Below are 13103 nucleotides of genomic sequence, written 5' to 3' on the forward strand. Positions count from 1 at the left end.
TCAAATGCTTATAATTTTAATATTCTCTTTATATATCCCTTACCTTGTTATATTCTTTAACAATTAAGTTGTGGAAAACAAAATTGGATAGCCACAAAATCCAAAATGTTTTTCAAAAGTGTATTACTGTTCTCAATGACTACATGTCTATAGGTTTTCAAGGTGAAGAATTGGCATAATAAATTCATTGACTATTCAAAAACATAATATGTCCTAGATATTGTACTAGAGATATAATGATGAGCAAAACATATACAGTTCCTGCTTTAATAAAATGTAGTATTCTTTTACAATAAAATAGTAAAATAAAAATGAAATCAAATCTTCTATGAGCATTTTATGTGTTTTTATGAATAGTGCTGTTCAAGAACATGAGAATATTATCTCTTGAATATATTACTCCAAATACTAGAGAGAGAGAAAAACAGACTTCTCAGACAGTGGCTTTTATCACCAATGGTTATTGAAATTGAATTGAAAACAAAAATTATATTGTGAAACATTCCATTGATATACAATGAACAGATTTCAGTAGTTTCTGAAATATCTCGTGGATTTTTAATATTAGTTTAGAGCATAACATGGTTTAGACAATGTTACCCAGTGAAGGCCGTAATTGTTAATGGTTTATATTAGCTGAAAGCAGTAAAATCATCCAAGGACTCTGTTAGTGTTAGAATAATAATTTACCAAGACAATTACCACATACTGGAATTTTTTGCAGCTCTAATTCAGTATTATTAATAATGGATAAAATTGCACTTTTCTCAGGTTGCTGTGGGCAGCAGGGAATTATTTCAATGAATATTTCAGCACATTATTTTAATCATTGTTCCACCAAATCCAAGCAGGCAATATTTTATGGTTCTTAATTCAGTCTACTAAGAAACCATGGTCATTAAATTGCAAACTATTTGTAGCGAGGTCTATCCTGTGATTTACAAGCCTTGTTAAAGACAGTGTAAAAGAAGGAAAACTGTGCCATTAATACTTGTAATTTGATGCTGCGTTTGTTACTGAACTCCCCATGATTAATGTTTTCAGTAGAAAGAAGAACATTGTAGAGAAAACAGAGCTGAGTATTACAATGCTTAAAATATGAGAATGTTACTCTTTTAAGTTTTGGTCATTTGGACAGGAAATACGTATGTAAACACAATCGTAAAACATAAATATCTCAAATATCATCTTGATTTTCCATTGAGACCAAAGAAATAAAGCCTTAATGTTATGTAAAAAAAATATATTTCCAGTTATGCATTGTTGTTAATAGCGCCTACTGTTTATTTCCTCATTCCTAGCCAATTGCATGATTTCTGGCGTTTGGATTACTGGGAAGATGATCTTCGTCGAAGGAGACGATTTGTTCGTAATGCGTTTGGCTCCACTCATGCTGAAGCACTGCTCAAAGCTGCAGTAGAATATGGTCAGTACCAATACCTCCTACACAACACTTCCCTGGATATGATGGGACTCTTTGTGGTTGAAAATTCATTTTTTTTCACTAGCATTTAAAATTCAGCATGTCGGGGTACCTGGGTGGCTCAGCTGGTTGAGTGGCCGACTCTTGTTTAAGGCTCTGGTCATGATCTCAAGGCTCATGGGTTTGAGCCCCACATCGGGCTCTGCACTGACGGTGTGGAGCCTGCTTGGGATTCTCTCTCTCCCTCTCTCTCTGCCCCTCCTCTGGTCATTCTCTCTCTCTCAAAATAAATAAACTTAAAAATAAATAAGTAAGTAAATAAATAAATAAATAAATAAATAAAATTCGGCATGTCGTAAGTCAAAAATACTATGTTCTGCTTTATCCTTCAGTGTCATGTAGGTGACACTTACTCAACCCAATATTTCACCCACTTGATATATTTTAGACCCTTAAACTTCTTTTTAATAGATTAAAAGACTCTAGGGGCATCTGGGTGGTTCAGTCGGTCGAGCACCTGACTTCAGCTCAGCTCATGATCTCACAGTTCGTGAGTTCGAGCCCCATGTCAGGCTAGCTGCTGCCAGCGCGGAGCCTGCTTCAGATCCTCTGCCCCTCTTCTCTACCCCTACCCCGCTGGCGCCCTCACTCTCAAAACTGAATAAACATCAAAAAAAAAAAAAGACTCTATACGAAGGATTATTACTCAACATCAATCTTACACAGCCTGAAACAAGAGTAAAATCAGTTTCTTTATCAGTTTCAAAGTCTTTCAAAATTTTGGTGACCAAGATACAAGGTGGCAAAACACACGATTGTAACTGTGTACTCAGACTTATATATTTTTATGTACAATTTGTGTATGTGTACATACACTCATATATGCTATATAAATATACATATATGCATGATATATATATATACACATATGTATAGTGTTTGTATATATATACATGCACATATTTGTGTATTTAACAGAAACAAATGTCTTATTAATAATCTCATCATATGACATTCTCAATTTTTTTACTGTTTTATTCTCTTCAGTCTAAAACAAAACAAAAAAATAAATACTGCTACAATATGTAAATTGAAATTACCAGTCCTCCAATGGGTTGCAAATAAAGTTTAAAAAAAACCATCTCACATTAAATATATCATCAACTATTACACTACAGTAGAACTGTACCTTAATTTTTCCTTTAAAAAATCTATATTAAATAGAAAATATCAAAATATTTTTATAATTTAATAAAAATACTACTATTTTAGTTTGCTGTCTACCAAGAAATATAAATAGGACTATTTTGTACCATTTTTAAGTGCTCCAACAAATTGTAGTGTAATTGATCAACTCAGAATTGAATAAACTATATACACTCAGAAAATACTATTAATGAACCCCTATCTATATATATTTGTTATTAACCACTTTTGTTCTTACAATTACTTGTGTTTTTATTATGATAATTTTCATTTACTTGAGTATAATAAGTGAGCCATCTGTTTTAAAATTTACCATAGTTTATAACATTTAATACTATTCATGTTCTTGATGGATTAGACAGAGAAAATACTTAATCCTGATAAAAATAAAATGTGCAAAGCTTTTAAAACTTGTTGTACAGGTAGTCCAGGAATTGATATCACTTAATAAGACTCAAACATATTAAATAAATAGATGAGGATTTCATATTAAAGTATTATGCCTAAGATAAAAGTTTCAACATAACTTTATACAATAAAAGTAACTATAGGAAAGAACATGCTAGAAAAAAATTATAGTTGACTGGTACTATAGGGGATTTCTTTAATGAACAAGAGAGATCACCTAAGGATTTTAGTGCCTAAGGATTTAAACTTAACTTGTTGTGTTATCTTTATGCTTAAAATAAGATATTGTCTTGGGCGCCTGGGTGGCTCAGTCAGTTAAGTGCTGACTTCGCAAAGTCATGATCTCGCAGTCCGTGGGTTCGAGCCCCTGGTTGGGCTCTATGCTGACAGCTTGGAGCCTGGAGCCTGCTTTGGAGTCTGGGTCTCCCTCTCTCTCTGCCCCTCCCCCACTTGTGCTGTGTCTCACTCTCAAAAATAAGCAAACATTAAATTTTTTTAAATGACATATTGTCTTTACACTCTAATAGATTTTTAGAAATACCTAAAATGTCATGCTTTATAATTTGAACTTGAAATTATTAAAACTTCACTTCATACACTTTAGACTTTTTCACCAACCCATCCTATTTGAATTCATCCCATTTGAAAATAGAAGCCTATAGAGACAGTTTGTAACAGAGTTAGGCTAAATTGATATTAGTAGTGATACTGAGTTGACAAAGGTTTATTTATACAAGATCCACATTATACTGTATTCAGCATTTTATAGGTTGCTTTTAAAGAGTCTGTTAGTTTAAAAAACAAAAACAAAAAACAAAACAAAAAAAAAGGAGCCTGTTAGAAAAAAATGGCATTCTCTGTAAAAGCAGATACTTCTTATGTTTAATTTGTAAAATATCTGTATTATTAAACCATTGTTAAAGCCTATCAGAAACAAATTTTAAAATCTTTTACTTTAAAATCTTTTAAGACATCTGATAGTCAGCTTTTGATGCCATAGTAACTACTGTTACTGAACCTAAACTGAAAATAGCAGTTTAATTTTGAAATGAAAATGATGAAATGAAATGAAAGATGTAGGTAATACTAAACATCTTCCAAGTGTAGTGTAAGAGTATTTTATTTTATTTTTTGTCTACACATAAATAAACCTTTTGTTATTAAGTTTTTTGATTCCAATATGTTAACATACAGTGTTCCTTTTAGTTTCAGGTGTACAATATAGTAATTCAACGATTCCATACATCAGCCAGTGCCCATCACAAGTGCCCTCCTTACTCCCCATCACCTGTTTCACCCATCCCCCCCACCCAGCTCCTCTCTGGTAATCATCAGTTTGTCCTCTATGCTTAAGAGTCTGTCTCTTGGTTTGTCACTCTCTCCTTTTTTGCTTTGTTTTGTTCTTAAATTCCACATATGAGTGAAATCATATAGTATTTGCTTTTCACTGACTGACTTATTTTGCTTAGCGTTATACTCTGTAGCTCCATCCGTGTTGGTGCAAATGGCAAGATTTAATTTTTTATGGCTGAATAATATTCCATTATGTATATATACCACTTCTTTATACATTCATCTATCAATGGACACTTGGGCTGCTTCCACAATTTGGCTATTGTAAATAATGTTGCTGTAAACATCGGGGTACATGTATCCCTCTGAATTCATGTTTTTGTACCTTAGGGGTAAATATCCAGTAGTGCAATTGCTGGATCACAGGGTAGTTCTATTTTTAACTTTTTGAGGAACCTCCATACTGTTTTCCAGAGTGGCTGCACCAGTCTGCATTTCCACCAACAGTGCACAAGGGTTCCTTTTTCTCTACATCCTCAGCAACACCTGTTTTTCTTATATTTTAATTTGAGCCATTAGTGTAAGAGTATTTTAAAGTATGGAGCAATTTATGAATTTGAAATTTGGAATGAGCGGTATTCAGAACTAATTATCTCTCTTGAGTTGAGTTCATTGATAGAAGGCAAGAGGGGTATGTTTTTTTATACATAACTAGAACAAAGACCACGTGTATGCCATAAAATACTCAGGAAAGCTATATGGTACCCATGCCAGAGTTATTGTCACATCATTCTCAAGATTAAGATCGTGTAATGGAAAACAAAAGAGAACTGAAACAATTCTACCTCCAAAACCAGCTCTAGAGCATACCTCTTCAACCTTCAGCACAGTTTCTATCGGTGGGCCTTTGCAATTGTGTAGAGAGTAGGGAGTAAAATATGGAGGATGTGAAGAGATGAGTGGGAAAGTGCCCCCTGTGTGAGCTGTACACAGAAGTAGAAAGAAGTATTAAAAACTGCCAAGAGAAAAAGGTAGCATTGTGTCTTCTTCCAGACTCTCAACGTGCCTCCTAACCTATATGTAAAGTTATTTCTTCAGAAGAAATAGAGAGTAAATGTAAGTTATTATTACAAAGCGCTTCATCCAATAAAAATAAATGTTGAAAACCTTAATTAAAAATATTTTAAATAAAGCTTTTTATTCACATATTGCTAGAACATTCATATAAAAGTAAAAAATTCAGCCCATCATCTGGCCACTCTGCCTGCCATTAAACATTTAAATGTGTTTTAAGTACCTTCAAGTCTAGCAGCATATAGACTTAACATCTAAATTATTAAATATTTTGGTTTGTGTAGACCTAGAAAAGGTACATTTATTGTACATTTTTTAAAAGGCTTCACATTTTGAGAGGGCTTCTAGGACAAATTGAAATTCAATTTGTTTCTTCCTCGATGTTAAATAATTAGAGTATTTCAATTTCCCTGTACATTGTGTCTTGAAAATTAAGCATTAAATGCACAGAAACTCTGCTATAATCTTTGGTCCAAAAAAATTATATTCATCTACATTGTGGCAGCAAAATTCTTTTAAGAGCAGAAGAATATTTTGTGAATGGAACTTTCAGTATGGATATAAGTGTTTGAATCAGCGATCAATGTTTCCAGACTATTAAGTTGTACATAAATAGAGAATACTTACATAGCCATCAAAGCAGTCCCTGGGATTTGAACACTGGTAAGGTCTATCTGTTCATCCCTATAGTACAGTAAGTTTCAAGAAGGTGAGCCTATACTAATGTAACAGAACTGAAACTGAATTAGTAGACTTAATATTTTATTTAAAATGTTTTGAATCACTTGACTTGTCCCTAAATTCAGTCATTTAGATTAAACTGGACTTAAACTTTCATGTGATGGGTGGGAACACTTAGCCATAATTTGAACATTCTTTTCAGATAATCTGTGTGGAGCCACAAATCAAATATATTAACAGTGCTTTCTTTTATATGAGCAAATAATCAAAACTGGGTATATTTTCAAGAAGATAGAAAGGACAATAATTTTGTTTCATACTGACTTTGAAAAGCTTTCCTTTCCATTTCATTATTAAAACTTTTGGTTGACCTTTTTCTGTTGGAAAACATTCTTAATACTGATGGAGTTTTTCATGCTTCTTAGTAATACTAATGAGTTGAATAATTTATGAGGTTGTCATGCGCAAAAGATTTGGTGTGATTTGATATACTTTCAGCCTTGGTGTTGGAATGTGATTAATAAAACCTAGAGGCATGTAATTTTTTCCTGATGTTTAATGTTCTAATTTTGGATGTATTTAATATGTTATTTAGGTATTTTCTAATAGTAAAATTTCTTAAAAGTGCAAATTTAATTGATTAGTAGGAATTTTATAGACCATAAGGAAGAATATAAGGAAAATATTTTTTTTAATTTTTTTTTTCAACGTTTATTTATTTTTGGGACAGAGAGAGACAGAGCATGAACGGGGGAAGGGCAGAGTGAGAGGGAGACACAGAATCGGAAACAGGCTCCAGGCTCTGAGCCATCAGCCCAGAGCCCGACGCGGGGCTCGAACTCACGGACCGTGAGATCGTGACCTGGCTGAAGTCGGACGCTCAACCGACTGCGCCACCCAGGCGCCCCAAGGAAAATATTTTAAACTCAAAATTCATCTTCTGACCTGCAGGATTTTCTTCTTCAGGGCAAATTAGCCAATGGGGAAATGATTGAAAAGGAAGGGTTTTGTGTATTGTTTATGTGTTTAAGTAAAACCTAGACTAGTCAACTTCTGGTGCATTTCTGGTACTTAAAGATTATGCTGTCAAAGAAGAGTACAAAATCTTAATAAGTTTGGTTGTCTTTGTTGACTGTCAATTATCATTTAAGACTCTGTTTCCCTTCCATAAAATTATAGTGAAACAATGTTTCATCAAAGCCTAGGATCGCAAGCTCCCCATGTCTGTGATCAAAGACATCATCTTAAATAGGTCTGATCAGGCATCGCAAAAGAGGGCAGGCTGCTTCAGCTGGAAGAAAAAAAACATAGAGCAAAGATGACAAAGTTAATCAGTCATTTCTTTGGCAATAAATAATAAGATATGCTGAGAACTGCAAATGAGAACATCCTTAGGTTCCTCAGAGATGTGTCTGCTTAACACCTGATTTATCTAAGCTTGTGAAGCCATCAAGATATGACCTTGATGAATAAAAAGCAGCTCTGTAATGAATCTGGAATTAAATTAGTTTTGATGGTATATGCATGGCTACTGTAATGTGCTGCTTGCAGAAATAAGAAAAGCACTTGAGACTAAAAAATACTAATGCAACTATAAAAATTGAGAAAGAAGCTAATTGACTTCTTTTTAAGAGTTTACAGTTATTATCATATTTGAGAAATACGATTTGATTTTTTTACGTAATAATCTATCGTTTGTATTATGTAGAAGCACTCGCAAACATCTTATTACTGTTCATCGATAACTCCATTTTAATTGGTGTGTTATTAATCGAATCTCCATATCTTGAATAAATGAGGTGATCTGATTATGGTTAAAATAATTCACTGAAAGTTAATGATGTAAACTCTTTTAAAAGAAGAAAAAGACATACAAGGAATCATCTTTCAGCTCTTTTTTATACCAGTGTCACATTTTAATATCAGAGCATTGTCTTCACTTCTCATTTTTATATTCTCTTAAAATAATTGAAACAGATTACATAAATGCTGTTACAAAATATGCTTATCAGATGCATTTTACAGACTTTATATAGCATTTGTGTACCAACAAATGTTCTAATTACAACTCCCCTGTCTTTGTTTTGAAGATGCAGATTGTAGCTTTAAACAGATTCAGAAGAATCAAATCACTGTATTAATTTAGAAGCATTTATTGAATATCTTCTATATTCCAAGCATTTGCTACATGCTGGCTTTGAAGTTTGAGACAGTTTGTACCCTCTAAGAGCATATAGTTTAGTGCTTTATAACAGGGTGGAGGTGGGGGTGTGTTCCCAGCATCTACTGAATAGAGACTGCTGCTAGAATATCCTGTCATGCACAGGCAGCTTCCTTAGAATGACGACAACAACAAAACTCCAACTCTAAATGCCACTAGTGGAATGCCACAAGGTGGAAAAACCCTGGTCTACTGGTGAGAAACAGGTATCATAAAGAGAGGTAGTAGTTCATAAAGGAGAGCAGGGGACAGAGTGACTAACTGTGAGTCTGATGGGTTGGAGTAGGCTTCATAGAAGTAATTACTTAGGAACCGTCTCGAGAGAAGATTAGGAATTTACCAGGTGAGCCAGGAATGGCAGAGGTAGTATTAGAAATTACCAAGATATGAAGGCATAACTTATTCCTTTGAATGGCCTCAATGTTTTGCATTTTGTGATAGGCCCCTATGTAAAAATTTCAGAAAATGTTTGACTTTAGGTGTATCATATTCTGAGATAAAAACGATTTGAAAACAAGAAATGATATCTTCTGTTCCATTTAGAGCGTAGAATTAATTCAATTCTATGTAGTTAGTTGCTGTTTTTTATTGAATTGATAATCGATTAATTTCAAGGTATACATACAGTATTTTCATCATTTAAAGTAGTAGTATTGAAAAATAGGATTTTTATGGAATAGGTCTACAAGCATGGTATTTTCAAATTCTGAAATGTATTTTTTATGCCTACATTTTCTTTCCACTTAGAACATCGAAGGCTGTTTAAGATAGGGAGCTGACAAAATTATATTACTGCTGAGTGGCATAGAACTATCCATAATGTTATTTATGTTCTTTCAGACTAATTTTTCATAAAGTGTATACACAATTGCATCTGTAAGTAATTACAGTGAACCATGATAAATATTTTTGTCAACGTGTGTTACAATGCTATCTGAGCTCAGTGAAGGGAGTTGCCTAACTGAAGAAATACATTTTAGCTAGACTTGAAAGGATGAATGGAGATCTTCACAAGCCAGTAAGTGAAACGGTGGCAATGTGAGAAAGGGGCCACACAGTACAACATAATGTGTCCAGGGGATGCAAAATGGTGCTATGTGATGGAACACAGGATAGTGGGGACAACTGTACAAAATGAGGCTGAAAAGCCTGTTTGAAGCCACATTGTGAAAGCATTTGTCAATAGACAGAACCATTAAAGGATTTTTATTTGAGAGAATGACAGACCAAAGAAGTTAGATGGCATGCTAGTAAGTGGTAGAGAGAACAAAAATGCAACCAAAATACCATTCTCTTACTATATAGTATGTTGCCTTAGGTACACTTGGAATTCTAACTGCAAAGAGCATTATTGAACACTTTTCTGCTTTGAAGTTTACCTGTTAAATTTTGATTACTCCTGTAGCCTACAGATGAACTTAGTGTCGTTCACAGCATGCACTTCAGGTGTCATGTACAAGACGTATTTTGAAATGTTCTGAGGGGCAGGGCACCTGGGTGGCTCAGTGGGTTAAGCATCTGACTTCAGCTCAGGTCATGATCTCCAGGCCCATGCGTGCTGACAGTTCTGTGATTTCTTCTTTGTTCTCTCTCTCTCTCTCTCTCTCTCTCTCTTTCTCTTTCTCTGTCTCCCTCTCCCCCCTCCCCCTCCCTCTCTCTCTCCCTCTCCCTCTCCCTCTTCCTCTCCCTCTTCCTCTCCCTCTCTCTGCCTCTCAAAAATAAATAAAAATTTTAAAAAGATTTTTAATGTTCCGTGGCGCTCCTGGGTGGTCAGTCAGCTAAGCAACCGACTCTTTGATTGCAACTCAGGTCATGATCTCACGGATTGTGAGTTCGAGCCCCGCATCTGGCTCCAGGCTGACAGTGCAGAGCCTGTTTGGAATTCTCTTTCTCCCTGTCTTTCTGCCCCTCCCCTGTTCATGTGTGCACTCGCTCTCTCGCTGTCTCAAAAATAAATAAACTTAAAAAAATAAAATGTTCTGAGTGTTTTAAAAGTGCTTTAAATAACCTATATCAACACCATCTCTTAGCTATTCCATGTTTTTTAATGATCAAGGAGAAATTTTTATCAGTTTTTTTCTCCCATATTTGAGCCACTTACTTATGTAGCCAAAATATCTCCTACTCCCCGTTCCCAGGATCTTAAAGTAAAATTTCCCCACTGACTTCTGTGACAGGCTTTCAGAAGCAAAACCAAGCATCATTCCCTAGGTTGATGCCCCCCACTGCCATAGGAAGTGTGCCCATCTCTCAGCCCTTGGTTCAGTTGCCCGATGCATCTTTCATTCCTAGAGTTGTCAAAACTTTCTTCCTTCCATTCTGCTCCTATCTGCCATTTACTCCTCTTGACTCACCATGCAAGGTTTTAGTCCTCCCTCCCTTCCTTCCTTCCTTCCTTCCTTCCTTCCTTCCTTCCTTCCTGAAAAGAAATATGCTCATTGTAGAAAATCTAGAAAAGGCCAGAAAAGTACAAAACGGGGAAAAAAAAATCTCTCATTGACACCCATGTAAAGCAGCTCTCTGCCGGTTTTGATGGCTTTATTTCTTGCTAGTCTTTTTCTAAGCAAACTTCAGCATAGGACCCAAACACTATGCTCTGTATCAAATAATCGCAAAGATGAATAATGCATCGTCTCTGCCCTTTATGATACTGACAGGGTTCCAAAGTGCCCCAAGTTTTCTATATGTTTTAGCATTTTTTTCCATAAGTAAAGTGTGCCATGTGACTTTTAATGTAATAAAGTCCTAGTTTGAATATTTCACAATTACCCTAACTTCATGGCTAATCAAAACCCAACCGAGTAATATCCAGTCTAAAATGCACAGGGATTCTACATTTCCTATCATGTATATTCTTAAAATATGGTTTATCAGATTTCCTTTAAAAAGCACAGAATGCATTTTTCTACATTCACTCCATTAAGAAGCTTATTGAGTTAGCATTTTATACTTCTATAGTGCTGCACTTAAATTCAATAAGATTTTCTTGCACCTTTTTAATTGCATTTTTTTTTCAGTTTAAAAATGCTGTTTGAGAATATCCCCTTTGTTGGTCTGCTCTAAGAAATATTGCTTACATATGAATATTTTGAATTAGGAATAAATGAAATTCCATTTTTGCTGTCAGAACCAAATTGTAAAAATGCATTGCATGTCTTGGAAAATCAGTATACTCTATTAGCAGGCCTGTCAATATAAAAAGTGCCTTCCATTTCCACCTCTTGCTCTAATAACCTTTTCTGTGTTACTCTGAGGCAGTTCACATAATCAGAGTATATTGTCAGCTTACTGGAGTTGGGGAAGCATGAAATGAAAATCACGTTAATATTGATCCAATTCTTTTACTTGCAAGTGTCCTTGATGTCCTTTTCCACTAAGCAATAACTGTTGATGTTAGGTAGCCATTTTCTTATTTTAGTTCATACAGTCCAGTAAATCATTTACAAGCATAGCTAATCTAAATAAGAATTTGCTGCTCAGAATAATTTCTGTGAACACTCTATCTTAATTAATGCCCCTATTGCTAATTCTGTATTTCACTCTACCACTGAATATTTTCCTGCAGCTTTCCAGAGAACAGCCTACTTGCAGATATAACATTTGTCCGGTTTGAAACAAAGTCTGTGCAAGTTTTTCATTGGTAAAAAAAACCACAAGGGATGTGGCACTCTAATTTTATGTGATGCAATGATGTGCTGAAGATGGACCATAAGTAACATAATTATTGATTCAGCCAAGGATTACCACTTCTGAATCAGGCTCAGTGTAAATTTGAAGCCGGGATCTTGGGTTTTTAGTTTTATGGTAGTTGAGATAATACCTATTTTGGATTATTCAATGTATTCTCAGACAACAAAAATGAAGTGGAAGCCACAATTAAATCTAATGCATTCAGAATGCATTTATGTATCCATTTATTGCATGTTTATTGAGTCAGTGACCACTTAGATTTTTACTTAAAGTGTGTTGTTTTCATAAGATGATTTTGTGTTAATGAAGGGAGTCTCCTGACTCAGCACCAGGTATAGAAGAGAGAAAAGGTACTTGAAATTTTTAGTCATTCTTTTTAGTAGTGTTTTTATTCAGTATCATTAACAGTTTTTATCATTAGGATATTTCTACTGTAAAGTCTTGGATTTTTTTAAAATTTGTTCTACATAAACCATGATTTTTTTCGTCCTTATGTCAGCAGTATTTCTTATGAAAATATTTCCTTCTTTCTTAAGGAAAGAAATAACTATGTCTGTGATGTAGAGTCAAACACAAAATTTAATTTTGAATTTAAAGTATTTACAAAGAAAAATATTTACTTTAAACAATTTTTAAATTATATTACAGTAAAGTGTATTGTATATATGTATCTACTGCATTTATATTAAGGTCGGCCTAAAATGTTTTTGAGTCCTATGTTTCTCAATATAGAAAAAATTTCATCTTATTTGAAATGTTCAAAATTATAATGTTCTCATTAATAGATTGGTTCATATATATTATTGCATGGTAACATGTCGCTATCTAATAATATTAGGTGAGAGGTATATTTACCTTAAAATCTTTTCCTTTTAGTAAAAATTAAACTTGGGGCGCCTGGGTGGCGCAGTCGGTTAAGCGTCCGACTTCAGCCAGGTCACGATCTCGCGGTCCGTGAGTTCGAGCCCCGCGTCAGGCTCTGGGCTGATGGCTCAGAGCCTGCAGCCTGTTTCCGATTCTGTGTCTCCCTCTCTCTCTGCCCCTCCCCCGTTCATGCTCTGTGTCTCTCTGTCCCAAAAAAAATAAATAAACGTTGAAAAAAAAAAT

The 13103-nt window shown here is 34.5% G+C and overlaps 1 protein-coding gene across 9 annotated transcripts in view; it reads left to right on the forward strand.

The window, feature by feature from the left end:
• NBEA (neurobeachin) overlaps positions 1-13103 on the forward strand; it is a 680460-nt gene that overhangs the window by 431553 nt on the left and 235804 nt on the right. For all 9 annotated transcript variants that reach the window (XM_047854707.1, XM_047854709.1, XM_047854711.1 and 6 more), the window contains one exon: positions 1302-1426. In XM_047854707.1, the coding sequence (XP_047710663.1) occupies positions 1302-1426 (125 nt within the window). The remainder of the gene's footprint in view (positions 1-1301; positions 1427-13103) is intronic.

The sequence above is a fragment of the Prionailurus viverrinus genome, chromosome A1, assembly GCF_022837055.1.
Source record: "Prionailurus viverrinus isolate Anna chromosome A1, UM_Priviv_1.0, whole genome shotgun sequence".
NCBI lineage: Eukaryota > Metazoa > Chordata > Mammalia > Carnivora > Felidae > Prionailurus > Prionailurus viverrinus.